The sequence below is a fragment of the Populus trichocarpa genome, chromosome 3, assembly GCF_000002775.5.
Source record: "Populus trichocarpa isolate Nisqually-1 chromosome 3, P.trichocarpa_v4.1, whole genome shotgun sequence".
NCBI lineage: Eukaryota > Viridiplantae > Streptophyta > Magnoliopsida > Malpighiales > Salicaceae > Populus > Populus trichocarpa.
Window position 1 is genome coordinate 18,345,189 of NC_037287.2, and position 26,125 is coordinate 18,371,313.

A 26,125-nucleotide genomic window follows, 5' to 3' on the forward strand; every position below is an offset into this window, starting at 1 on the left:
GATGTTTGGTAGTGTAATGAAAAATAAGTTGGAAAACACTTTCTAGTGTTTGGTTATGTTATGAAAAATGAGCTGGAAAATAACTTATTAATATTTTATTTTTCTCAAGTTTATTAAAATAATGAGGAACAAATTTTACAAATTAAAAAATTAAATGAGAATGAAATTGAAAAAAAAAATAATTTCATAAATTATCTCAAATAAAATAAATAATAATCAAAATAATAAAGATCAAATCTAAAAAATAAAAAATAAAATGAAAGATGAAAAAATTAAAATAATAATAATTAACATTTCATAAATTATTTCAAATAAAATAAAGTAACAATAAAAAAAATAAGAACCAAATTTGATACATAAAAAATTTCAATAAAAAAATGATAAGGAAAAAACAAATAACAATTATAAAATTGAGGACCAAAGTTAATATAAAAATTAAATTTTCCGAGATGAAATTGAAAAATAAATATTTAAAACAAAATATATATAGCAATCAAAAGTTCGAGGACCAAATTTGATATAATCAGCAAATAATATAACATTTCTAAATTTTTCACAACTTCCGGAAAATGTTTTCCGCATAAATTTTCCAGGGTATAATCATTACCTTTCCTAAAGGTCAATAGCATATCGACCTAAAATGGGGCATCATCATAATTGAAGCACCGAAACTCAATAGTGCAAAATCAAGAAGTTATAGACGATTTGCAAATCGGGCATGATGTTTTTCTGCTGAGCCAAGGATCAATACACTGCACCAACAGAATGAATAAAGCAATCAAATGCTTGTGGTTTATGATAAAACATACAACAAAATGCTTCTTAAGTTGTAAAGAAAGAGATTCATACATCTTTGTGAAATTTGTGTAAACAAGGGAGATGACGTATTTTTTCTCCAATAGTTGGGGCTTCAAGGCAGACAGCACAGGTCTCTCCAAAGTTATCAGTCTGCATGATGCATAGCAGAAGACAAAAAAGGTGAGCAAATGAACATGCAGAAAGCAGTACATGGTGCAAGCTAAATGCTTTCTTGACTTGAAGCATCCATGACATGGATACGTGCTTGGATGCTGATCAGCATACCTGTACCACGGACTCTGGCAAGCAGTTAATTTGATTGGCAGATGCACCATGTTGAGAATTGTTCTCATCAAGGGCCAACAGCATTTCATAATCATTCCTGCCAGAGAAAAAAAAGGAGTAAAGTAAGAAGCATAATATATATCTTAAACCTATACCCACTATGAACATTTTACTCAAAAAGCTGTCACCGGAGTCAAGGGAAAGGAGATGCAGAAATAGCATGCACCATTAAACATTAATAAAGAGAGTACAATAAAATAGCAGATATAAAGATCTAGATCACTATCAGATAGTACAATTTAGGAGAAAAATGTCATAAATGGGGCAGCACTTTAGAGGATTGACTCTCAAAAACTTGTTCTGTTGAAGGGGATTGAAGTTTCAAACACGACAAAATTATTGACTGAAACCCAAATTTGCCACGCACAACCTGTTCACGGAATTCCAAAGCTTCTTTACATTGTAAATAAAAAGTTTAACATAGAATGGCGGCATTTCATCGAACACTTAAAACCCATCCACACACAAAATATACAGTTGAACCCAGGAATCCTAATCCATCACTGAAACTTCAACAAAATAGTTCAAATCAGTAGAGTGTGTTATCTATAAATCCTAACTTTGTCAGATGTACTCCATATTCACCCAACGATTTAAAAGTGAAAACCACCTAGAAAGGTTGGAGAAAAGAGAATAGTAATCTCAACAGTTGAAGTCACACCAAAGTAACCATTAGTTTCCATGAAGATATATCAGAACTGGACATATCATCAAGCTTCATACTACTACATAGTGTAACTTGCCTGCCTAACCACCAAACTATTTTTCACAAAGTAACTACTTTTCTAAACCATGCTTCTTAGTTACTTTAAGAATATAAAGCAACTGCTACTACACACACATACACCCATAGGTAGCAAAGCAACAAATGTTCTGATTGTGAAAGAAATTCCGAATAATAGTCAAGGAATTTATGAAAAGAACACTTATGAGTGATGACTGTTACACACGAGAAGCCCAAATTAATAATTTCACAGAGATTTAGCAATGAAGCAAGTAAATCAATACTAAGGACTACTTAAAAGAATCACCCCTTATACTGACAATCTATTCAACTAACGTTATCTGCTTGAAGGCATCTATGAAATTTGCTGCCACCACAAGCAATTTCAATTTGTCACTGGGTTTCAGGTTGAAAGGCAAATACTAAGCAATTTCAATTTCAATCACATGATGGCTGTAGTCTCACTCACATCAATAAGTTCAAGAGATGGACAGGATTCAAATCAGATATCTTTACGGTCTGATTTTTCAAGCATACAGAAACCACACATAAAGAGATCTCAACAACACACTTGCTCAACTTATGTCTCCCAATGGTAAAATTTTTCAGCTCAAAAAAGTGAGTCTATCAAACCATTTTCATCCAACCAAATTATAGGCGTATATGTGGTACGGTTTATTGCCAGCAACGACAGCTAACTCTTTTAAGCTGAATAGGTATAAAATACAGGGCATGGAGTCGTCTTTCCAAATGCTCAAGACAATCATATATAATAAATCAGTGAGCAGAGAACACAACTTGGCAAACATAAAAACATCTTACTCATTAAAATCACGCTGAACATGAAGCATGCGGGTTGCTGTCATTGAAGCCTCTAAATTTTCCAATATATTAAGTCTCTGCATTGAGAAGCAAGCAATCAAGGTTACACATGCCAACCATTCACGGGATAAGATTTCTCAATGACAATAATTACAAATCATGGAGTTACATGAACAGCAAACCAGATGTAATTTGCCATGCAGGAAAAAGTCATCTTACTTTTTTCTCATACAACCACAAGAAAGATATATGATTATACAACAGACAAAAGAAAAGAACTGCATGGAGTAAATATTAACTTGAGATACTTTCTCATCCAAAACTAATGCAGTAATAACTCCTGAATCAGTGCAGGTGATGAATATGGTTGAAGCTTTGAAGATTTGTATGCAGTCCATGAGTGCCCAGATGATATTCTCTCTATCTCTCTCTTTTTGATAGATTCTTTGCTTACCGCCAATTAACTAGATTAAATTGCACCAGACTAAACAATCAATTCAGCCCCCAAAATCCTGATTCTTACTCCCAAACCCTTTTTAATAAACACCCATTCTCCTCTAAAATAATCATCTGGCATCCCACCATTGTTTCCCTTGCAGTCAATCATAAAACAACGCTCTCTTGCTTCTGCACCAGTCAATCAGTCAATCATGCTCTCACATCAAGGCCATCAGATCACGATGAAGCCTTGGTGACAGATGAGATGATTAATGATGCTGGGCGGAGAGAGGTGCTCAAATTGCATATTGAGAAGACTTATGATTATGCTAGCGCTTTCTCAAAAATGTGACTGGTAAGGCTTTTGGTACTAGGTAGAGAAATTGAATTAAGGTATGTTTATCCTATGTTATTTCTTCTGAAACTTAAAATGCAGGTGACCTCCAGGCTTTCATATAAAGATGTAATCAGATGACTAAACAACATATATAGTTGGTCACAATCCTCATCAATCAAAGCTTGGTGCTAGTGGCATGCAGTGGTAGAGCTAGAAGATTTTTGCAGGAGTGTCTGAAGCAAAGGGAGATAATTCAATAGGGGCATCATGGGGCAGCCATGACTCTCAAACCCATCCTCAGACAGAGGCTCCGCCAGTAGTGGCATACAAAGTAAAAAACTGCGGAAGAAAAGGCGGATAATAATAAGATGAAAAAAATTAAGGACAAAACACAAGGGAAAAACATACCATCTCTAAATCCATTCCCGAAGGAAATTGGAAATTCAACCCTCCAGGGAACACTGTGGGAAATGGGTTCCTCTCTCTTGATATTCTTACAGGAGTACGGTTGGACAAGCGACTCCTCAAGCCCGATGCTCGGGTAGTAGTAACTTGAACCTGGTTTCCTCTCCTATTTGAAGGGTTATGAGAGGACCGAGGCAAGCGCTGTCTTGATGAATGTGCTACCAATGAGTTTCTCTACACAAAGTGAAAAACAGATGAAGTTATGGACAACTTATAGCATAAATCTAAGCAGGACGAAACAGCTTAACTGGAAAAAAAGGGAAGTCAAAGGAAAGCATCACAACCACCTAATTAACAACATTAAGCAAACACTAGTGGATACAAGTATGTGCAGTAGAACATTCAGGGGGTGGCATATGCTTCAAATTGCATGAGGACTGTTTGATTTAAAACATGTTGAAGTTAGCAAACTTTAATGCTATTTATTAAGACAATATAACCCAACTCAGGCCTTCATCGGTTTACTACATAGTAACACTCACTCCTCCAAGGTTCAGGCCGTTTAAGGCATTCCACCTTAAATAGAGAGAACATAGTTGATTTTAAGATCATAATTGAAGGGAGAAAGATGTGTGCCTTGAACCATCCAACCCGGTAGTCAGACCATCAGGATAAGAGCAGGCAGAACCATTGTTACAGTTAACAGAGAATCAGTATTTTCTTTTTCTTGTTTAATTGCAATTCCCCACTACCCTAAAATATAAGCTAGAATCCTTACATATTAAGCATTTCTTTTTTCATCCAAATAAGAGCTTGAACTTCTTAATCATTCCAGTCCAACTTTCATGGTTGCCTAAGTTTGCTAATCATCTTCTGATTCTGCACGCCAAGGGATTGAACTTTGAAGTTCAATTTTACCCAACTAGCAGTGAAGTAAAAGTTAAAACCCATATGTGCACATGCATGTACCGGTTTTTAATAATAGAATAGAGCCCCAAGCAGAAGAATAGAGGTAACATGATACATGCATGTACGCTCATACACTATGTTTCTGCATTTTGGCTATACTCCACTCTCTTGTAGTGAGGTAGATCACAAAAATAACTTCATTGGAATCAAGGCCCAAGAGATTGCCATGACTTCTATCCTTGTAGTAGACTGTCTCATAGATTTCTAGTGATTTTGTAATAAAATGAGGGAAGAATTAGCAAGTCAGAGTAAGTTCAATATTGACATTATGAGAAGTCATTTAAGTTCCAAACCCGCCTAATTATACAACTCTAAGGAAAATATAATCTCAATTTGCCTTCTATTTATTTCCTTTGGATCAGAAATATGATCATCAAAACATCTTGTTTCTTTTTTCAAGTCAATGAAAACATCATGTGTGCATGTGTGAGTGAGAGAGACTGCGAATAGTTATAAGAACACCAAAAATAAAATCTAGGGACTCCCGCCATCACAAACATGAAAGATATTAATAAAAGAAATATCACACTTTCCCAACCCAGCCACTCATAAAAGAAACTAAAAATAACATAATGGAGGAATTAAAATGGAAGCTGCAGAACTATTCCTTGAGATTTTAAAAATAAAGCTGGTCCTAGGTCCCTAAATTTGTTTGAACAAGAATACCCCATCAATAGCTTTTCTTATTCTCTTAAAAAATAAACTCTGAGTGGCGTGCAAATTATTGTCATAGATAATTATGAGATGCTATCATTGTTATCAAAAACAAATCGTAGATACCGTCATTGATAAGCATTTACTAGAGCTTTCATGCTCAGCAACCCACTGAAATTAAAGCAGCGCACTTACAAGATGTGGAACAGGATGATTGTGACCAGATGTAGCAGGGAGTGCATCTTCCTCCTGCTGCAGGACCCATGCTATATTTTCATCAATCTGTTGTCAATAAACATGAAAAGTTGACAAATAGAGTCTCTAACTACTTAGGTGACGTCAAGGAGGGAGAGTGGGAATACAATTGAAGAGAACAAACCTCGCCACCTCCAAATGTTGGTTCCTCATGATATAATCGTTCTTGTAGTTCCCGAGCCAACATCTCATCAGCTTCCACTTGCCTTGCCGTAACATCTGAGTCCTCATTACTTCTGAAACCTATTAATTGAGGATCATTGTTTCTCACTTCAGTCAACAACTCATCAATTTCATAAATTGGTTCTAGATTGCCATCATGTTGATGATTGTGGACTCTAGATGACCTTGAGCTAGATGATTCCCGAGATGAACCAAGAAACAAAACTTCTGTGTCATCAGGAACTATTGTAGAGCATTCACCTTGATTTCTTGAAGTTAATCCATACGTAGCAACTAGATTCCCAACATGATGTAGTTTTCCACCACTGCTGCTATCTCTTTCCACTAGTCTGTCATCATGTTCATTTGTAGAGCATCTGGCATGATCATCTCTTCCCAAAATACCCTGTTCCATATAAGACAGTGGCTGATCTTGTGTCTTCGATCTTTTGTGTGTACTTCTCCAGCCACCAAATAATGCATCTCTACAGCCATCCCTGGATTCACGGGATGCTTTATTATTAGTCGCAGAACTTCTGCATACACATAATATGCTGTCAGGCATGAGAGATAGAGTACCCATAAGAAACTAACAGGAGAGGAATCATTGTCCAACTTATTAATTATACAAGGAGATGGAAGGATTAAACTGAAGAGTTTGAACAGAAAAATGGAAAAGAAACCGAAAATAGAAACTCAACCAGCAGATAACTCTCCAGCACTTATGTGAAGGTAGAGCTCAATTATGATTCCATCAAATCCCGGGAGGGAGAGTTTAGGGAAAATCCTATCCTTCAGCATTTTTGCATGAAGTGGGAATGAAGGCGATCCAACCAGAAATGTGTGCAAGATAGATGAAATTACCTGGTCATGTTGGCATCATGCTCCTTTGATGCAGAAGGATGGACTATTGCCTTTTTTCCTTTAGCTCTATAACAATCATTGTCTTCAGCAACTATTTCCCTAAGATCTATGTTAGGTGGACCATCAGACAACTTGTTCCTGGCATGATTTCTTTCGTCACCTGGGGAGCCATCCTGGGAACTTTCAGCTAATTTTTGGGCTCTAGTGGCTATATTATGTGGAGAAATACATCCATTTCGCACTAATCTCTTTTTCCCACCAACTCTTGGTGAGGTAACAGATAGATGACAAGCAGGAAGCTGCTTTTCGATTTTGTGTTGATGACCACTAGCATGATCAATCTCTTTCACATTATTTGAAGCTGAACCAGAACCATTACATGTATTCACATCTATTTTTTCCTTTCCCTTAGAGGTGCTGCCAGATATTCTTGAAGGAAGGGGAGCCAGCTGTACAGAAGAGCCACCATTAGATGATAATTGACCTTCTCTTGTCTCTTTAGCTTGGAGATCTTTTGATGCACTGTGAGGAAAAACAAAGTCGAGTAATCTGTCAGGCTCACTCATCTCAGTTAAATCAAAAAGATCATCACCTTCCATGCAAAATGGTTTTTTAGAGGAACTTGTAGCACGGCCAGCTTTTGATTTTTCCATATACTGTGCTCCTTTAGAATGCCTATTCTCAGGCCTGGAGTTATTAACTATTGCTGGCCTTCTAAATAAAGGCGCATTCTGGTGGGGATGGGAATCCAAAGCAGAATTACTTGGAGAATCATATTCATCAACATTAATGGGACTCTTTTGAGGAAGCAAATGAAGTCTTCTATTGAGCCCATTTTCACTAAAAATCCTACCCCTGCTTGTCCGCGGCGGATTAAAACTCTTTTCATCCACAAAGCCAGACTTTCTTAGACAACCAGGAACTGACGAAATACTTTCTTTTCTGAATTGTGCACCATTTATACTCCTTGCAGCTGCTCTCTCTGGAGTGTCAGGTATTTCAAATACCTGATCAGAATTCATATCTTCCATACTCTATCACCTAAAAGAGACCACAAAAAAAATGCAAGCAATCCAGTCTGTCAATATCAATTCATCAAAGAGCAATTTCCAGTAACAATCAACTTTGTCATCACCCAAATACTGAAGCAACAAAAGAACATAGACAAATGCACTTCAAAATACCTAAAAAAAGAAATTCAACAATTAAATGACTAGAAAGTCACTGAAGGCATAAAATATCCTGACATGTAGGAGGTAAACTAATGAATGATTAGCTGCAGCATCCAGCAGAAGTAAAACAGAAGCTAGCAGGTTACAGGTAGACTTGCCAAACATACGTGATGCCAAACTTCAACACTACCACAAAGGGAACTCCTTTACATGAGCTTTTATATTTTAGGGTTTAGAATTTAGAATTCCCGAATTAGCACATAATGAGATGCAATCATCAAAGCATAAAAAGTATAATATAGCAGTAAACAAGGAAATTACTCAAAGTAGAAAAGAATGACCTGAAAGAAACTATAGCTATAAATGATAAAAGATTCAAACTTTCATATTCAATTCACTAAATAACAAATACCCAGCTAAAATTATTGACACCAAAACCTATGTATAAATTAACAAAAAAAAATATTTATAATCAAAACTACATAAAGAACTAATTCAATTGAAAAATTACATACAAAAATTTCCAATATATTTTCCAATATAAGAAAAATAAATCATCAATCCAAAAAGAAAGAAAAATAAGGTTAATTTTTTCATCGAAAGAAAAAAACTCAAAGAATCGAAATCAGACAACACATAATGAGCGATTAATTGAAGACGTGAATTATTAATCTTGCAAATATTTAAAAATAATAATAATCGAAACTTTAAACCAAAAGGGAAAATAAGACTTGCATTAAACGATCAATCAAAACAATTGATTAATTTATTAATTACCTGATGATGCTATTAAAAAACTAAGAATCGAAAATTACACCAACAAAATAATTTCCATGCGCTTAACTGATCCTTCAATCTCTCTCTCTCTCTCTCTATTCAGGTTTAGGCTGCTGTCAGCGGTATAATGGGCCGGGTTTAGGTTAGGTCCGAAACAAATTGAAAGTTTAACCTGATCAGGACCAAGACCAGGCCCAAGCTCAGCAGATTCACCTAAATTCTCCAGTTTCCACCACCACGACACTAACTTTGTCCTTGTAGTTACTGAAACTAGTAACTTAGTCCTCGTGATCTTAAGACTTATATCGTGCACCACTCAAGATTTTGAAATTCTTTATCACTTAGAAATCTTTAATTTCTATTTTTTTTCAATTATTAGATTTTGGACAAAAAAAAATGTGAGATTAGTCTTATAAACTCGACTCAAGTTAGTAAATCAATTAAATATTTAATCAATCTAAAATCTTACTCGAGTCTGATTTTATTTTTAATTAGGTTTTTTTACCTAAAAATATCGTTTTTTAATTGTTTTACAACATAATTTGGGTTGATCCATTAAAACACAAGTCAATCCATAATCCAATTCTTAAATCATATCAAACTTGTAAACTCGGTGAGGTGATAAAATTTTATTTAGAAAAAAAAAAATTTTGGATGGTTAATATAGGTCAAGGTATTATTTGAATAATATTAATACTATAGGGACTGATTAATTAGAACGACGTGTTTGAGAGTGTGGTTGCGGTTGCTTTTCAAAGTGTTTTTCATGCCGAAATGCATCAAAATAATGTTTTTTTTTAAAAAAAAATATTTTTGAGATCAGCGTATCAAAATGATTCAAAACAAATAAAAAAATTAATTTTTAGCAAAAAACAAATTTTGAATTTTTTGAAAACACGGGTTGGCCCATGTTTCCAAACGGGAGCCTGTTTGAAAAGTAATTGCGATTGTTTTTTAAAGTACTTTTCATTCGTATCAAAATAATATTTTTTTATTTTTAAAAAATTATTTTTAATATCAACATATCAAAATAATTTAAAAACATTAAAAAAATATTAATTTAAAATAAAATAAAATAATAAAACATTTTCAATTTTTTTTCAAAACATTTTTAATACAAAAACAGTCATGTCCTAAATTATAATTTTACTCCCACGACAACCCAATTTCAAAACCCTAAGCCCTGGTGGACCCCCACAAGGCCACAAAGAAAACTAAACAAAGTAATACGTCGTCAAACCGCACCAAAATAATTTAAAAACATTAAAAAAATATTAATTTAAAATAAAATAAAATAATAAAACATTTTCAATTTTTTTTCAAAACATTTTTAATACAAAAACAGTCATGTCCTAAATTATAATTTTACTCCCACGACAACCCAATTTCAAAACCCTAAGCCCTGGTGGACCCCCACAAGGCCACAAAGAAAACTAAACAAAGTAATACGGCGTCAAACCGCATCGCATTATTACCACATTAGCTAGGGCTCTCCATCCTCATCATTTAAACAGCTACTCTCCTTAAGTCTCCCACTCCACGCACCACCATGCAATCCACCTTCGTTTCCCCACGCGCCACCCCTCTAAAACCCAAAACCCCATTCCCCACCCGCCTCCCTCCCTCTTCTCTTCTCGTCAAAGCCCAGTCTGTTGCCGTAGAACCGTCACAGGCAACAAGCACAGTAGCACAAAAGCTAAACAAGTACAGTTCCCGCATTACCGAACCCAAATCTCAAGGTGGGTCTCAAGCGATCCTTCATGGGGTTGGTTTATCGGATGATGACATGTCTAAGCCTCAGATAGGTATCTCTTCAGTTTGGTATGAAGGGAATACTTGTAACATGCACTTGCTGAAGCTATCAGAGGCTGTTAAAAGAGGGGTCGAAGAGGCAGGAATGGTTGGTTTCAGGTTTAATACAATTGGTGTCAGTGATGCTATTTCAATGGGGACTAGAGGGATGTGCTATAGCTTGCAAAGTAGAGACTTGATTGCTGATAGTATTGAGACTGTTATGAGTGCTCAATGGTATGATGGCAACATCTCCATTCCCGGCTGTGATAAAAATGTAAGCTTTTCTCTTTCTTTTTTCTAAAGAAGCAAAATTTGGACCTTTTGGTTTGTGGGTTTGAGTGAAATGTGTGATTTATGTGTATTTATTGAGGGTTTAATCATTGGCTATTGGTGTGGTTGATTATGCTGATGTTTTTTTGTTTTTGAAAAACTTGAAATGGAATTAAGATCGCCAAAGTTGAACCCTGTTATGGCAATATGCTAGACTCGTCAATAACAGAATATTTTTTCGACATTTTAGTAATATTATTCTGTTTTCTTTTATTCCATCTTATTCTGTTTTCATTTCGGTACTCGAGATTTCTGTAAATATCCAGCCCATAGTGTTGAAGCTAATACTATTTTTTTTCCTGGTACAAAAATAAAGCTAATTAATATATTCTTCCTTTTTGGCTAAAAAAACATGTTCTTCTTTGCTGTATTGGCTGTAAAGTTACTCGAAGCTGATATATTTTTTCACAATCAAAATAGCTCCTCGTATCCAAAAAGAATGGTAAGAAAAGGCACTGAACAACACACAAAAAAAGAAGAAAAAAGAATGACAATAATAGTGCAACTTTGTAGTGTGTAACTCGACTCTGTAAATTATGTTACCAGCCATGAGAAGATAGAATAGTGCCATCATTTTGGATTATGTCTGTCCCTTTCCTTCACACAAGAGTCGATGTCCACCGTTCTTACTTCCATCTTCAACCATACACTTATTAAGTTGTTTCATTTTTTGTAGATGCCAGGTACAATCATGGCAATGGGGAGGCTGAATCGACCTAGCATCATGGTTTATGGTGGAACTATCAAGGTGTGAGTCTGAGGCATCACCTTCTTTTTCCTAATTTCTTTCTTTCTTTTTTGTGGGCCACCAGAAAGTGCTGGTATACTTTGAAACCATTTAAGAATTATACTTTGAGCCAGGATTTTTTCAATGCTGCAAACCTCGTTTAAAAATCTTTGGATATGTATCTGTTCAATGATTTTTGCTGTCGACTTAAGTGGTTGTACACCTTACCTTTTGCAGCCTGGTCATTTCAACGGTCATACTTATGATATAGTATCTGCATTTCAGGTAAGCAAACAACTTCGCTGTTTTGATATTGTTACATCTGATTTATTTTGTGACAGGTTTCAATGTTCATTTATCTAGTCTCTTTTTTATTTTTTGTCTTAATTATGCGGAAAAAAAAGCCTGTGGCATGGTTGGCAAATAAGCTAATCATATCCTTTTCCCATTACATTAACAGAATGCTTTAGGCTTATGTCAGTTAAAAATTATGGTATTCAATGCTTCATAGTTGGGGAAGAAGTGTTTCAAATGAGAATGTAATCATGCTTGGAAGCATATGCTTCATGTCCGAGATTGCTATGCAATCTAATAGAATGCTTTAGGCTTATGTCTGTTATAAATTATGGTATTCAATGCTTCATAGTTGGGGAAGAAGTGTTTCAAATGAGAATGTAATCATGCTTGGAAGCATATGCTTTTCATGTCTGAGATTGCGATGCTATCTGCAACCCTGCAATTGAATCATAACTTTGGATTCCTCAATTTTTATTTTTATTTTTTTGATAAAAATTTTCTTTTGAAGCAATGAGTATAGCCAAAACATGAACATTTCATGTTAAAAATCGAAAATTAATTATTTTTTTCATTTCATATTTTTGTTGCCCTCTCCCTCTCTTTTGTTTTTTGTTTTTTTTGTTTTTTTTCTCCTACCAGGTTTATGGAGAGTATGTAAGTGGATCTATTAGTGATGATGAAAGAAAAAATGTAGTTCATAATTCATGCCCTGGAGCAGGGGCATGTGGTGGAATGTATACAGCTAACACAATGGCTTCTGCTATTGAAGCCTTGGGAATGTCTCTTCCCTACAGGTAGAAATGTTGCCCTGCAGTATCACTTGAATTGGTGTGTGTAAGCAATTTCTTTTCCTCTGATTTGTTTTTTCCTCACAGCTCTTCAATACCTGCTGAAAACCAATTGAAGTTGGATGAGTGCCGTTTAGCTGGAAAATATCTGCTAGAACTATTAAAGATGGACTTGAAACCACGAGACATTATCACTTGCAAGTCACTACGTAATGCAATGGTCATTGTCATGGCACTAGGCGGCTCTACTAATGCCGTGTTACACTTAATTGCAATTGCAAGGTTAGTAGCGTTCTCTCATATATCAACAATAATTGCATTTTATGGGGATGGCTCATGAGATATTGGCAGGTCTGTTGGGTTGGAGTTAACCCTCGATGATTTTCAGAAGGTCAGTGATGAGGTTCCATTCCTTGCAGATCTGAAACCTAGTGGCAAATATGTTATGGAGGATGTGCATAAGGTCTGAATTTTTCTTGCATGACCATTTGAATTATTCTAAGATAATCAATGTAACACTGTGCCTTGCGATATTTGTTGAACATGACATGTATGTAGAGTTTGCTGAACTGGATTTGCTTACTGTACTTTTCACTTTGTTTCGTTGTGCACAAATGGTTTGGTAGATTGGGGGAACACCTGCTGTCCTTCGCTACCTTTTGGAGCATGGTTTTCTGGACGGTGACTGTTTGACTGGTACAAAGTTTGGATTATATTGAGATTTTTTGCATCTATTTAATTTTTTTCTGGAGGTGGTTTTGTATGTTATAATGTTAACATGACTTGTTTTCTCTTTAGTCACTGGGAAGACATTGGCTGAAAATGTGCAAAATTGTCCACCATTGTCGGAGGGGCAGGTAGGATGCTGTTTTCTTTGTTTCTATTCCTTCTTTTTCTGTTAAGAAAGCAGTGTGTTTCCGGACAAAATAATTAACTTAACAATCCATTGTCTTCTGTCTTCCAGGAGATAATAAGATCATTGGAAAACCCTATTAAGCAAACAGGTCACCTCCAAATATTACGTGGAAATCTTGCACCAGAGGGTTCTGTAGCTAAAATTACTGGAAAAGAAGGGTTATATTTCTCTGGTAATGTTTCTATTATGTACTTTGTTATGATTTCTTGATGTCAGATGTACAACTGAACATTTTAGTCTTGATTGAATCAACTGTAAACATTAATATAATCAAACATTCACTGTTCTCCAGGTCCTGCACTTGTATTTGAGGGAGAGGAATCTATGATTGCAGCTATCTCTGAGGATCCCATGAGTTTTAAGGTGATCATATTCTGGGCATGTTTATGCATTCTTTTCCCTTCAGGCCAGCTGGCATTGTGTTTTATAACTACTACATATTTTCATGCAAAAAGGTTTGATCCCCCAATAGGGATGCAGGTACTTTATAGGACTGATTGCATGTGTAGTCCATAATTCTGCATTTTTGTTTAGGGTATGTGTTGAACTGGAATTACCTTTGCATTTGATTTAGTAAAAACCGGTCACAAATAGAAAATTCATTTTTGTCAAGTAAAAACATGAATGTGTTCCCTTGCAGTTCCATAAGTGAAACCCATCATAAAACAGCTTGAGGCTTTAGCAGGTAGCATTATGACTCTTCTTTCAAAGCTCTTTTTACCTCAATTGTTTATGATACGCAACATGACTGAAGAGAGCTTGGATTTTAACCAATGCTCTCAAATTTCTTTGTTGTTGCATGTTATCTTAGAAGTTCTTTCACCCCAAAGTTGCACCTTCAAACCATGATAAGTTCCCAATTTTTTTCTGACTATATGACCTTGAGATTGTATTTGGTATGACGTTCCTATGTGGCATCACCTATGTTCTTTTAATGTTATCTCTGTCGTAGCTTCATCCATGATTTTTGTTGGTATAGTGTTCATGGGCTTGTTTTCTACTTCGTGTTGGGTCATGTATGGTGACATTTTCTATTGGAACTGCTTATCTAATTTTTGGTTGCATTGCATTGTAGGGAAAGGTAGTAGTTATTAGAGGAGAGGGGCCAAAAGGAGGACCGGGCATGCCTGAAATGCTAACACCAACAAGTGCTATAATGGGAGCAGGGCTTGGAAAGGTACAGTTATATGAACCTTGGTTGTGCCTTGTAATTGCCAGTATTGGCTTGAATCATACGACTTCAGGATTTTTCTGATTGTAAGATGATATATTACTAAAAGAATATGCATGCTTATCTCGTGAAAGCCTGATTGGTCACTTGTTTGAGTGATCTTAGCGGGACCAAACTTCCTTAGACTTGAGATACACATTTTCATTCGTCTTCTCTGTAAATAGGTTCTCCATAGCTAATTGATTTACTTTGCTGATAATGTTAGCATTCTTGCCTTCAACGTGATGGTTTCATTTGGTTATTTCTGCTGAATTTGCAGGACTGTGCATTGTTGACTGATGGTAGATTTTCAGGAGGTTCACATGGATTTGTTGCTGGTCACATATGCCCTGAAGCACAGGTGCCTTCCCTTTTCTAATCCTTGAGCTACAATTTCTCTATCTTTTTTTTATATGGAACACTTGTATTTTATTATTTTTGGTTATTTTACGTGTTTGATCAAAATAAGAAAATTAGTGTTTTTCTGTAAGACATCTTTGTTCTTTTCTTTTTGCGTAGCCCTAGGAAATCTTTTATCATATTCTTAAGAGGTCTTTGAAAATCATTTCCAGGAAGGTGGTCCAATTGGTCTCATTAGAAATGGAGATATCATTAATGTTGATGTCAGGGAGAGGAGAATAGATGTTCAGTTAACGGATTCCGAATTGGAAGAACGACGGAAAAATTGGACTCCACCTCCATACAAGGCCACTCGAGGAGTTTTATACAAGGTAATGGAGGGTGTATCTAAGTGATATTTTTCTACATTTTGAATGTATTTACTGAAGATTCTCATTCATTCCAGTACATCAAGAACGTGCAATCTGCTTCAGAGGGATGTGTAACAGATGAATAGTGGGGAAGACATAATTCTGAAGACTATAGAGTGTGACAGAAGTCCAAATATATGCATGCCACACTGCTATATTGGGTGGCCTGTTGTGGCTCTTTAGGATACCTATTCGGCCCGTTCAACCACAATGCCCTTTCTTGATGCAAGGACCATTGTATTAATGAAAATTCTTGCAGGGTAGTGAAATTTTCCTTCGTTTATGTCTTCATTTTCCTTCTCTCTTTTCTAGTCTTCTTGTAATCTTTCCCTGGTACATTTCTGCAACTGATGCATTTAGAATTGTATGGATTTGGGGTTGAATAACAGCAGACTTTCTGTTAATAAAACATGAGCTCTTATTATGTCATTGCTGCATCTCGTAGAACACTCCATTGATAGTCCATCTGTTTCAGTGCAATGTTTAGTGCAGTGCATGCCATTATGCATGTAAGGTCTAGTTTGGTTTCTATCTTAAAATAGAAGAGATGGAGACCGATTGGGACAGAGGTATTTATCGTTCTGCCCTTTCTATTTTGAAATGACAGAATTTTATTTTAAAATTTTTAAGGCCAGGTTATATCCTCCTATGAGGATTGAATTTAGGCTAGGTTAACTTTACCCTATATAAGTCTATCAAGAACAAGCGGTGATCTTAAAATTCATTGCGATAATATGCATATTTTATTATTGTCATAACCTAATTTTTAAATAAATATTAAAAAAAAATATAGTTGAGAATGTGGTTAAGACAACACAAATTTAAAGTTCATTGTTTAAATTTTTAAATTTGAGAGTCAATTGATCAGAAATTGAAGAATTAATAAGTTTAAGAATTTAATTAAAATTTAAATTAGTTTAATTAATTAAATCATGAGTTTAATTAAAAAATTAATAAGTTTACGGACTTAATTAAACTTTGATTTTATTAATTAAAAAAATAAGAGGTTTAATTGAATAAATACTAAAGTTTGGAGCTGGTTCAAACGAAAATTGCTAGAAAATTAAAGTTTAAGAATCAAATTGAATAGTCCAGAAATCCAGGACTGTTGTGTAAATGGCGTTATAACTCAGGGATTCAATTGAATTTAATCCAAGGGCACAATTAGAAATTAATTATTACTGATTAAGATCCCAATTGTTGCGTTTAAAACGTTTAGGGACCAAAGTGAAAACTAGCCATTCCCAAGGACACAAACGCCGCCGTTTGGAAGCACTGTTCATCATCCCTTTCGTTTCGCACGGAGAAAGCCGATTGAACAGGAAAATCTGCAGCAAATCCGATACAATCGTGGACCATGTCTCCTGCCCACGATCCCGTTCGTGATTTGAATAACATTCCTGCAAAGGCAGGACTGGTTTTGAAGCTCTCGAGCTCTATAAGAAGGGACGACTGGAGAAGCAAACGAGACAGAAACAGAGAGAAGCATTGGCCAGCCAACGCACGAGCACCAGCCTTGTCTCGGGTTGCACCGCCCCCTGAACAGACGGACGAAGGAGCAGGAGGGAAGAACACTGGAAACACAAAAAAGGGCAGAGCAAAAGAAAAAAACAGAGCAAGAGGAGGCAGCGTTGTTCGTCCAGCACAGTGCGCCGTCGTCTTCGGCTACTTCTCGCAGCACAGTGCGTGAATGAACAGAAGCGAACCAGGAAATAAAAAAAGCAAAAGAAAAAAAAAAACAGAAGCAAGAGGAGGCAGCGTCGTCGTCCAGCACAGTGCGCCATCGTCTTCAGCTACGCCTCGCTGCACAAGGTAAGTCGTTCCTCGTCTCTCCCCGCCTTGCATTTCATTTGCTTTGGCACTGTGCAGTGCATGCGTGAATAATTCACGCATGCGGTCTGCAACAGTGTCCAGCCGGGTCAATGGCTTGGGCCAGTGACCGGGCTGGGCTAGCTGGGTCCAGCCCCAAAAAAATAAAAAAATATGTGTATGCATAAATAAAAAATAATATAAATTTATTGGTTTATTCACTAACGTCAGAGTCGAGAATAAAAATACTGATTTAAATTTAAATTTATTTTATTGTATTTAGCTACATAAAAAATAAAAAAATGTGTATGCATAAAAATAAATTTTATTTTTTTTTTATTCACTAACACCAGAATTAGAAATAAAAATACTGATTTAAATTTATTTTATTTTATAGCTACGCAATATTTACCAACGGCAAAGTTGGAAGTATCCGTAGTTGAATATTCACTAGCGTTGGGGTCAGGAATATTATAAGCAAATCATCATAGCATAAACTAATAAACGTTTAGCAATTCAAGACAAAACCAGCAATTCAGTCTGTCTTAGGCAAAACGTTTAAGCGATGATAATATCTTTACTTTTACGTAACCAATCTCGTACCATAGAATCTCTGTTGACCAGTTAGGGTTTCTGGTGACCATAATACTTGGTGGCGACTCTTTAAACAAGATCATTCCCCATCAAAGAATAGAATACCAGAAATTCATTCTTTTCATGAAAATTTTATTTTTAAAGCCGCCGCGATGTCAAGTGTGACAATTATTAAAAACAAATATGAAACAACTTACCTTATACAAGATTTATAAAGTGATTATCATCTTTTCTATTACATAACCGGTCACTTATCTAGAATATTTGAAAGATTAACTAGGGAATTCAAATTATCATAAAACTAGTTGATAGTCTCTCTTTTTTTTTATCATTTTACATATAATTCATTGAGATGTTACATGTGACACCCAAGAGTGTCTATTTTTATTGTTAAATGATTAAATAAAATATAAATTTCAAAAGGTAAATTATTAAACTCGGTCAGGCTTATCTCTTAGGTCACGAGTTGGGTAAGCTAATCTGATTTGATAAAAGTCAATTCAAAACGGTATTATTTTAAATTTTTTTACAAAAAAAATGTTAAATTAATTTTGTTTCTAAATTTATTTTCTAAAAAAATTAAAATAAGTTTTAATAAAATAAACTAAATTAAAAATAAATGTTGACTAAATCTCAACTTACTTCAAAACGCGGTCCAGTACATAATCCGAGTCCACTGGGTGTAATAAAGTTCCCGCGACATAGCAACTAACTAGTATAAATTATAATAATAAATAAATAAATAAAAAGATACAAAGGATGTTCAAGTTTAAAATACAAATGTCAAATACGAAGTGTTTTAATGTTTATTCTTGAGAGTTTTTTCAATATAAAATCCTACGGACGATAGGATGATGAAGTGACAGGCACAGATTACATCATAAGTGTTATCAAAATCATCATTAAAATATTTCGAGGATATAACTTAATTAATTAAATTTTAAATTTAATTTCTAAAAATCATCCATTTAAATACTATAAATTTTAAAATCATTAAAAATTTATATAATTATTAAAATATATATAAACTGGACTAAAATCCTAGATTAAAAAAAAATAAAGAGGTGGTGAGTCGAATAGATTGCCTTAATGATCCAACTACTTCAAGGGAGGACAAATACTGCCTAGACATGTAACCCAGAACCACAGCTACGTATTTTAACTTATTGGACATATTAACCCCCTTGACCTTATGCTATGTGCCAGAGGAATCTGGCCATATAGTAATTTCTCGAACCCAGTATCATTACCATTGTAGTTAAATTATATTTTTAAAAAATTAGTTTAAGATTAATTGTTTTAAATGTTTTAAAATTATTTTGATGTATTGATATAAAAATAAATTAAAAAATATGTATTATTTTATTTTTTTCAAGAAAAAGAATTTAAAAAAGTAATATCTACCTACTCTTCTATTAAGTACTTTCATGATTTAAGATGTCATCATGCCAGATCATGAGCGCAAATAAACTTTATAACCATGCTCATGACATCACTGCTTCATGCAAGTCAACGCGACCTATGCATATGAAAAAACTCTCCTTGCCCACCATGCAGGGCTAATATACAAGCACACCAGAAAAATAGCAAATTCTCTTCTTGAAAATTAAATACAGCCACCACCATGCATGCCCATCTTTGGAACCCAAAAGACCTATCTCCTCCTTTGTAAACATTGATTTAGATAAAAGGAGATATTCCTGAATCTTATGGTTTTTCAGAGAAAAAAATAACTAAAAGTTATTTATTTTTAATTGATATTAATGAGAGATAAATATCTCTTATATATAACCTTATATGAATTTATATACATCTATAAGTATAAAGAGAACATTAATTCTAATATGAATAATTTATGTAATTGTTCTAAAGGTTAGATTTTTTAGTCCTAGAAACTCAAGACATAAGATGCAACCAAATCTAGAGAAAGGTGTATGATGTTTTATCTTACCCATAATATTTTAGGTTTAAATGATTGTTTGGGATCTAGCATATTACCTTGAACCCAAGTATTTTGTATCTGGTATCTTGTTAGACTCATGTTATTTTGGGTTCAAATGACGGATGAACCCAAGTATGTTGAGTTTGGTATCTCGTCAGACACATGTTTTATTGGGTTTACCTAACGACTAAATCCAAATATATTGGATCTGGCATCTCGACAGACTCATGTTTTCTTGGGTCCAGCTGATAGCTTAACCCAGGTTTATTTGTTCTGGCATATTACCAATCCCAAGTTATATTGGGTTCGGCTGATAGTTAAAGCCAAGTGTTTTGAGTGTTATATAATGTCAGGCCTATGTTTTATTGAGTATGATATTTTATCTTGTATTTTTTTAGGTTTCATAATATACTCACACCGCCGCATTTAGTTAATTACCAAACCTAAGCATTTAAAAATTTGGTATATCACGAGCCCCGCCTAACTTTTTCAAGTATTAAAAAGTTAGGCTTACCTTATCGTACGACATTTATGATGGTAAATTGATAATATTTAGAGCAATTATAATAATATTGATCATGGTCCTTTCATGTTGTTTTATCAACCAATTAAAATATTTTTTAGATGCTAACAGGCATCTAGTACATTAAATTTTAATTAAAATACTCTTAAATCAAATTAAACTCCAATAAATCCATTAATAAATATGTGTACCTAATTTATTTTTTGTTAGGATTAACAGTACAACGTAGCACAATCTTGGTGCTAGTCATCAAGAAGAGCCGCTTCTAGGAAAATTCAGATATTTTTTTTCATGGTCAGCAGTTTCTCTTTACATAATTGAGAGCATACAAAGCTTGTGCTGCGCCTTCAAGATTGAAAATTAGGTGTCGGATCACCGTTGATTTCATCAATAACAGTAGTTGGTGGTTATCATTTTGCTATCACGGTGAAAGATAGTACACACTCATTTAGAGATACTGTGGTATAAAATGATTTTTAAAAGTATTTTTTAAATAATAATATTTTTTATTTTAACATTAATATAAAAAATAAAAAATATTTTTTTATTAAAATTAATTTAATATTTTATTAAAATAAAAAATAATTTAAAAATTAGATTGAATCATTGAAATTCAAAACTAGACACTCTTATAAAGGAGGAAACTGTTGATGGGCTATTTGTGGAGATTAACCAACAAAAAAATCCTCCACACTGCGTGGACGGTTTGATAGCCGTTAAACCTTCTAAACTCCGCATGTCACGTGCCAGGCGGCACTCAATCGAGTCACTTCTAAACTTGTTTGGAAGGGCACCGGCAGAACACGTGAATACAAGGCGTAGGCATGTAAGGGCTCGGGTGTGCTCTAGTCCAAATTAAAATTTCATCAATATTTTTTAATTAGTTTCATGTAAAAAAATTTATAATTCTCAATTGAGATATCAAAAAATTCTAAAAATTTGCGTAGAGTCTTCTAATATAATGCTTTAGCTTGGGTTAAAATTTTAGAATTTTTGGAGAAATTCAGAAATTTGATAAAAAATCACAATTTGACCAGTTTTATGTTATTGGGTGTAATTTTCAATCCGACCATCACATTAAGCTGAAATTTTACAAGGGATCTTAAAATATATTGAATAAAATCTGGTTAAAATTTTAGGATGAACAAATTTTGGTAGTGCTAACCAAAAAAAAAACCGTCAAATAAAAGCAAAACGACTCATTAAGAGTAAAATGATTATTTGCCATTAAAAAATTAAATAAATCAGTTTTTCTTTCTTTTTATGTTGCCAACTGGGTAGAAGCAGGATAGGAAAAGAAAGAAAAGAAAAGGCAAGAGAGAAAGAGAGAAAAGTAAAGGAAAAGCATAAAAAAAAATTCCAAGAAAAAAAATTAAAAAAAAGTAAGAGAATAACCTTGTAAACTTACAAAGTACAACTTATAAAATACTAATATAAGAAAGAATCAAGTGAAGGAAGGAGGAATTGAGAGAGGGAAAAAAATTAATTTTTTTTCAGTTGACATGAGATTATTATTTTATCACGGTTGAGGGGTTGTTACAATATCGATTCAGATTCGATTATAGATTAATTATATTATATTCTACAAAACATTAAAGAAAGTAACTTCAATAGTGAATTTATTTTTTCTTTCACTTCAATTTTATATACTTTTGAATTTATTTTTTAATATTTTAAGTAGTGTATTTCAATTAAAATTTTACTATTAACTTTAAAAATTTATGTACATGAATTAATAATTTATCTTAAATTTTTTATATATATTTATTTAGTAACTCAAGGCAAGAAAACATTCCTGCCCTGACTTTCTGTGCATAACCACCCAGCAGCCAACCCATGCCAAACCTAACCCCTCGCTCTCTCCTGCTCTTATATATAATCCATCATTCACATCCTCTTGACATTCAAGTGGCATATCCCTGCTAGCTAACTCTCTAAAAAGGCAGCTGCTACATTGCCATAACTTCACCACCGATATCTAGCTCTCTGAGTTAGTTTCCTTGTTCTTTCCGGCCCGGGAAAAATGGTGACCGTCGATGAGGTTCGGAAGGGGCAACGGGCAGAGGGTCCTGCCACGATCATGGCCATTGGAACATCAAACCCTCCGAACTGTGTTGATCAAAGCACCTACCCTGACTACTACTTTCGCGTCACAAACAGTGAGCATAGGGCGGAACTTAAAGAAAAATTCAAGCGAATGTGTAAGACTTGCTTCTGATTAATTCATTTCCATGGTATTTCATGCTCATTCATGTGTTCGTTTGAAGATTTTCCTTTCATAAATTTCAAGATATTCCCTGATACGATAGAACGTACATATTTTCTTGCTTCTAGCTACTAGATTTCGTCTAATCTCTATTTGCATATGAGCAGGTTCTTTTATATATATATAGTAGTTGAATATCATAGAATTTACTATCTAGAGTCTTATAAATTAATGCTCTAACCTTTAATAAAAAAATAATCCCAATTGACTAATAGGTAAAGGAGCTTGTCAATTATAACGTATTATCAAATTTTATACCATAAAGTGTTTAAATTAATCTGTTAAAAATAATTCGTATCTTGTTCTTAAGGGAACATTTAAAACTTCTATATTTGGTTAAAGGATAAAATACCTTGCCTATTTAATTAACTAATTTGAAGTTATTGATCATCATTTATGTACATGTTATTTTATATCCCGTTGGTGTTTTTATATTTTAAAAATATTTTTGAAAAAATTTAATTTTTTTATTTTTATTTTAAATTAATTTTTTTAGTATTTTCAAATCATTTTAATGTAAAAAAGTTTTTTTAAAAAATATAAAATAACTAATATTTCATAAGGATATTGAAGAGAAAACAAGATTTTTGGCATTGTTTTACACTGATTATTGTCCATTGATGTTCCACCCTTTAATTTAAATAAAATAAAACACCATTAAATAATCGATGTTCCAATTATGTGTATTGAAGTATGCACCGACTGATCAATTTTGATTTTGCCAATATTTCAGGCGAGAAGTCCATGATCAAGAAGCGGTACATCTACTTGACCGAGGACATGTTGAAGGAAAATCCTGATATGCGCGCCTACATGGCACCTTCATTGGATGCCAGGCAAGATATGGTGGTGGTGGAGGTACCAAAGTTAGGCAAAGAAGCAGCTACCAAGGCCATCAAGGAATGGGGACAGTCCAAGTCCAAAATAACTCATCTAGTGTTTTGCACAACCAGTGGTGTGGACATGCCCGGGGCTGACTATCAGCTCACTAAACTTTTAGGCCTTCGTCCATCAGTCAAACGTTTGATGATGTATCAACAAGGTTGTTTTGCTGGTGGCACGGTGCTCCGCCTAGCTAAGGACCTCGCCGAAAACAACAAAGGTGCTCGTGTGTTAGTCGTGTGCTCTGAAATAACAGCCATTATATTTCGAGGCCCTAACGATACCCATCTTGATAGCCTTATTGGTCAAGCATTGTTCGGTGATGGCGCGGCTGCTATCATAATAGGCTCTGACCCAGTGGTAGGAGTCGAGAAGCCTTTATTTGAGATAGTCTCTGCAGCCCAAACTATTCTACCCAACAGCGATGGGGCTATAGATGGACATCTCCGTGAAGCCGGGCTTACATTTCATCTTCTCAAGGATGTTCCCGGGCTTATTTCAAATAATGTTGAGAAGAGCCTGACGGAGGCGTTCAAGCCTCTAGGCATCTCGGACTGGAACTCTCTTTTCTGGATAGCGCACCCTGGTGGACCAGCAATTCTAGACCAGGTGGAGGCTAAGTTGGGGCTGAAACCAGAGAAACTGCGAGCCACTAGACATGTGCTGAGTGAGTATGGAAATATGTCGAGCGCATGTGTGCTGTTTATTCTGGATGAGATGAGAAAGAAATCTGCTGAGGATGGGCTGCAATCTACTGGAGAAGGGCTGGAATGGGGTGTGCTTTTTGGGTTTGGGCCTGGGCTCACTGTTGAGACTGTGGTGCTCCACAGTGTGGCTACTAGAGTGTAGAAGCTGCGTCTGTCGCTTTACATAGCCAGCCCACACTTCCCCTGGCTCTTTTTTTTTTTTTTCTTTTTTTTTTTTCAATTTCCTCTTGTTTCTTTTAATTGTGCTCTCTTCCTCTGCAGAGTATGTCTCTTTTGAGAGCACCAATAAGGAGTGGGGGAAAGAGTCGAGGTGGTTGTGTTTGGATTTAAGTACGTTTGTAATAAACAGTGGTCCTAAACTCTATGAGCAGAAAATTAAAGTTCTCCTCAATAAAATTAATAACAAATAATCAGGTATTCTCAATTTATAGTTCTCGTTCCATGACTCTTCCACCACGTTGAATATTGTACTTGTTTTTTTTTTCTTAAAAGAAAGGGCAGGGCTTGGCATAGCAGGTAATGGTGAGCCGTGGCTTTTTTTTTTTTTTTGCCTCTTAGCACATTGCCTAGCTTCTTTTTATATTATTCTTTATTTTTTTAATTAATCAAACCTACGGAAAGTCCTGTTTATCCAGATTTATTGTAACATGAATTGAAATAATATTAGTAAAAGTCTTGTTATTCATGATAATGTAAATTAAAACAATATAATGATAGAGCTATCATTAACACAAAGAGTTGCAAAGATTACATAAAAAAGATGAGATTGTCTTTTTATTAGGATGCATTTAACATCGAAAGAATGATTTGAAAAAAAACAATAAGTACAAATTTTGGTAGGGTATGGTGGGATTACAAGCCCCAGGCTACGGACAATTGATGTTGAGGCTGCTATGCCCTGTCACAGAGAATTCCATAAACAGTAAGGGGTGAGGTTGTGGTTTTTCTTCAATAGTAATAATAGTATTTTTAAATTTTTTTATTAATGATAACAATAACAATAACAATAACAATAACAAGAATAATAATTTTTAATTTTACCCTTCAAATCAAATCTATGGTTATCTTTTAATATTGATAATATTTTTTTTCTTCAAATTTATTAAATAAAATAATAATAATATTTGTAATACAAATAATTAATAAATTTGAAAAAAATTACTATCAATATTGGAAAACAAACATAGATTTGATTTGAAGGATAAAATTAAAAATTCTTATTTTTATTGTTGTTGTTATTATTAATAAATTTTAAAAAATATTATTATTACTATCGAAGAAAAACTATATTTTTTTAAAAGATTAAAAAATATTAGAATTTAAATAGATAAATTAAATATTATTATTTATATTATAAATATTATTATCAGGTATAGTAATGTAGAAAGATTTAACATTCTCAAATCTTAAGTTTTTTTTATACTAAAGTTGGTCTGCGGTGGAGTTTACGCCACCGAACTAGTATTTAATAAAAGCATGTCGCTTGCACGAGAAAAGTCTTTACCGATCCTTGTCCCGCGGCAGCACCTCCCTCAAATGTAACAATCATAATTGCTCTATCTTCTCGTAAAATTCCAAAGTAAAAAAGTCACCCCTTTATTAGTAGAGTAAATAACACAAGAAGACTTTGACTTTTGTATGTACATTAAAAAATTCCAAGCTAAAAAGTCACAATGTTGGGTCAGTAGAAACCCTTGCTTCAGATAAATGATGCATGCAAAAAAAAAAAAAAATCTTTTTGGAGGACATTGGTATTGCTTTCTTAACTAGTACATGAAGAAATTCGGATCCGCACCCTTGTACTCGGATACAAATTAGACCAAACTAGGATAGGTGGGTAGGCTTTTC

At 34.4% G+C, this 26,125-nt stretch overlaps 3 protein-coding genes across 7 annotated transcripts; 2 read left to right on the forward strand and 1 right to left on the reverse strand.

Annotated features, from left to right (window-relative positions):
- Nucleotides 1–487: 487 nt before the first annotated feature.
- Nucleotides 488–8,884, reverse strand: LOC7493196 (uncharacterized). 5 transcript variants are annotated; one of them, XM_024597956.2, is made up of 10 exons: nucleotides 8,723–8,884; nucleotides 6,774–7,814; nucleotides 6,171–6,445; nucleotides 5,872–5,990; nucleotides 5,688–5,774; nucleotides 3,873–4,103; nucleotides 2,690–2,766; nucleotides 1,084–1,180; nucleotides 850–948; nucleotides 488–752 (listed from the first exon to the last, which is right to left on the reverse strand). In XM_024597956.2, exons 2-10 carry the CDS (start codon nucleotides 7,802–7,804, stop codon nucleotides 687–689), a joined length of 2,082 nt encoding a protein of 693 aa, XP_024453724.2. In that variant the 5' UTR covers nucleotides 7,805–7,814; nucleotides 8,723–8,884; the 3' UTR covers nucleotides 488–686. The 5 variants fall into 5 exon arrangements, 4 of the variants coding, with proteins under 4 accessions (XP_024453724.2, XP_024453723.2, XP_002304703.2 ...); XM_024597955.2 differs by adding an exon at nucleotides 8,021–8,149 and having other exon boundaries at nucleotides 5,872–6,445; nucleotides 8,723–8,820; XM_002304667.4 differs by having other exon boundaries at nucleotides 5,872–6,406.
- Nucleotides 8,885–10,181: 1,297 nt separating this feature from the next.
- Nucleotides 10,182–15,983, forward strand: LOC7478279 (dihydroxy-acid dehydratase, chloroplastic). Its single transcript, XM_052451639.1, has 14 exons — nucleotides 10,182–10,790; nucleotides 11,523–11,594; nucleotides 11,811–11,858; nucleotides 12,510–12,664; nucleotides 12,746–12,940; nucleotides 13,010–13,121; nucleotides 13,285–13,354; nucleotides 13,457–13,515; nucleotides 13,623–13,746; nucleotides 13,867–13,937; nucleotides 14,650–14,751; nucleotides 15,065–15,145; nucleotides 15,357–15,515; nucleotides 15,590–15,983. Exons 1-14 carry the CDS (start codon nucleotides 10,272–10,274, stop codon nucleotides 15,638–15,640), a joined length of 1,818 nt encoding a protein of 605 aa, XP_052307599.1. The 5' UTR covers nucleotides 10,182–10,271; the 3' UTR covers nucleotides 15,641–15,983.
- Nucleotides 15,984–22,307: 6,324 nt separating this feature from the next.
- On the forward strand, nucleotides 22,308–24,701 carry LOC7493197 (chalcone synthase 1). Its single transcript, XM_002303783.4, has 2 exons — nucleotides 22,308–22,623; nucleotides 23,422–24,701. The coding sequence occupies exons 1-2, from the start codon at nucleotides 22,446–22,448 to the stop codon at nucleotides 24,417–24,419; spliced, it is 1,176 nt and encodes a 391-aa protein (XP_002303819.2). The 5' UTR covers nucleotides 22,308–22,445; the 3' UTR covers nucleotides 24,420–24,701.
- The last annotated feature ends 1,424 nt before the right edge of the window (nucleotides 24,702–26,125 follow it).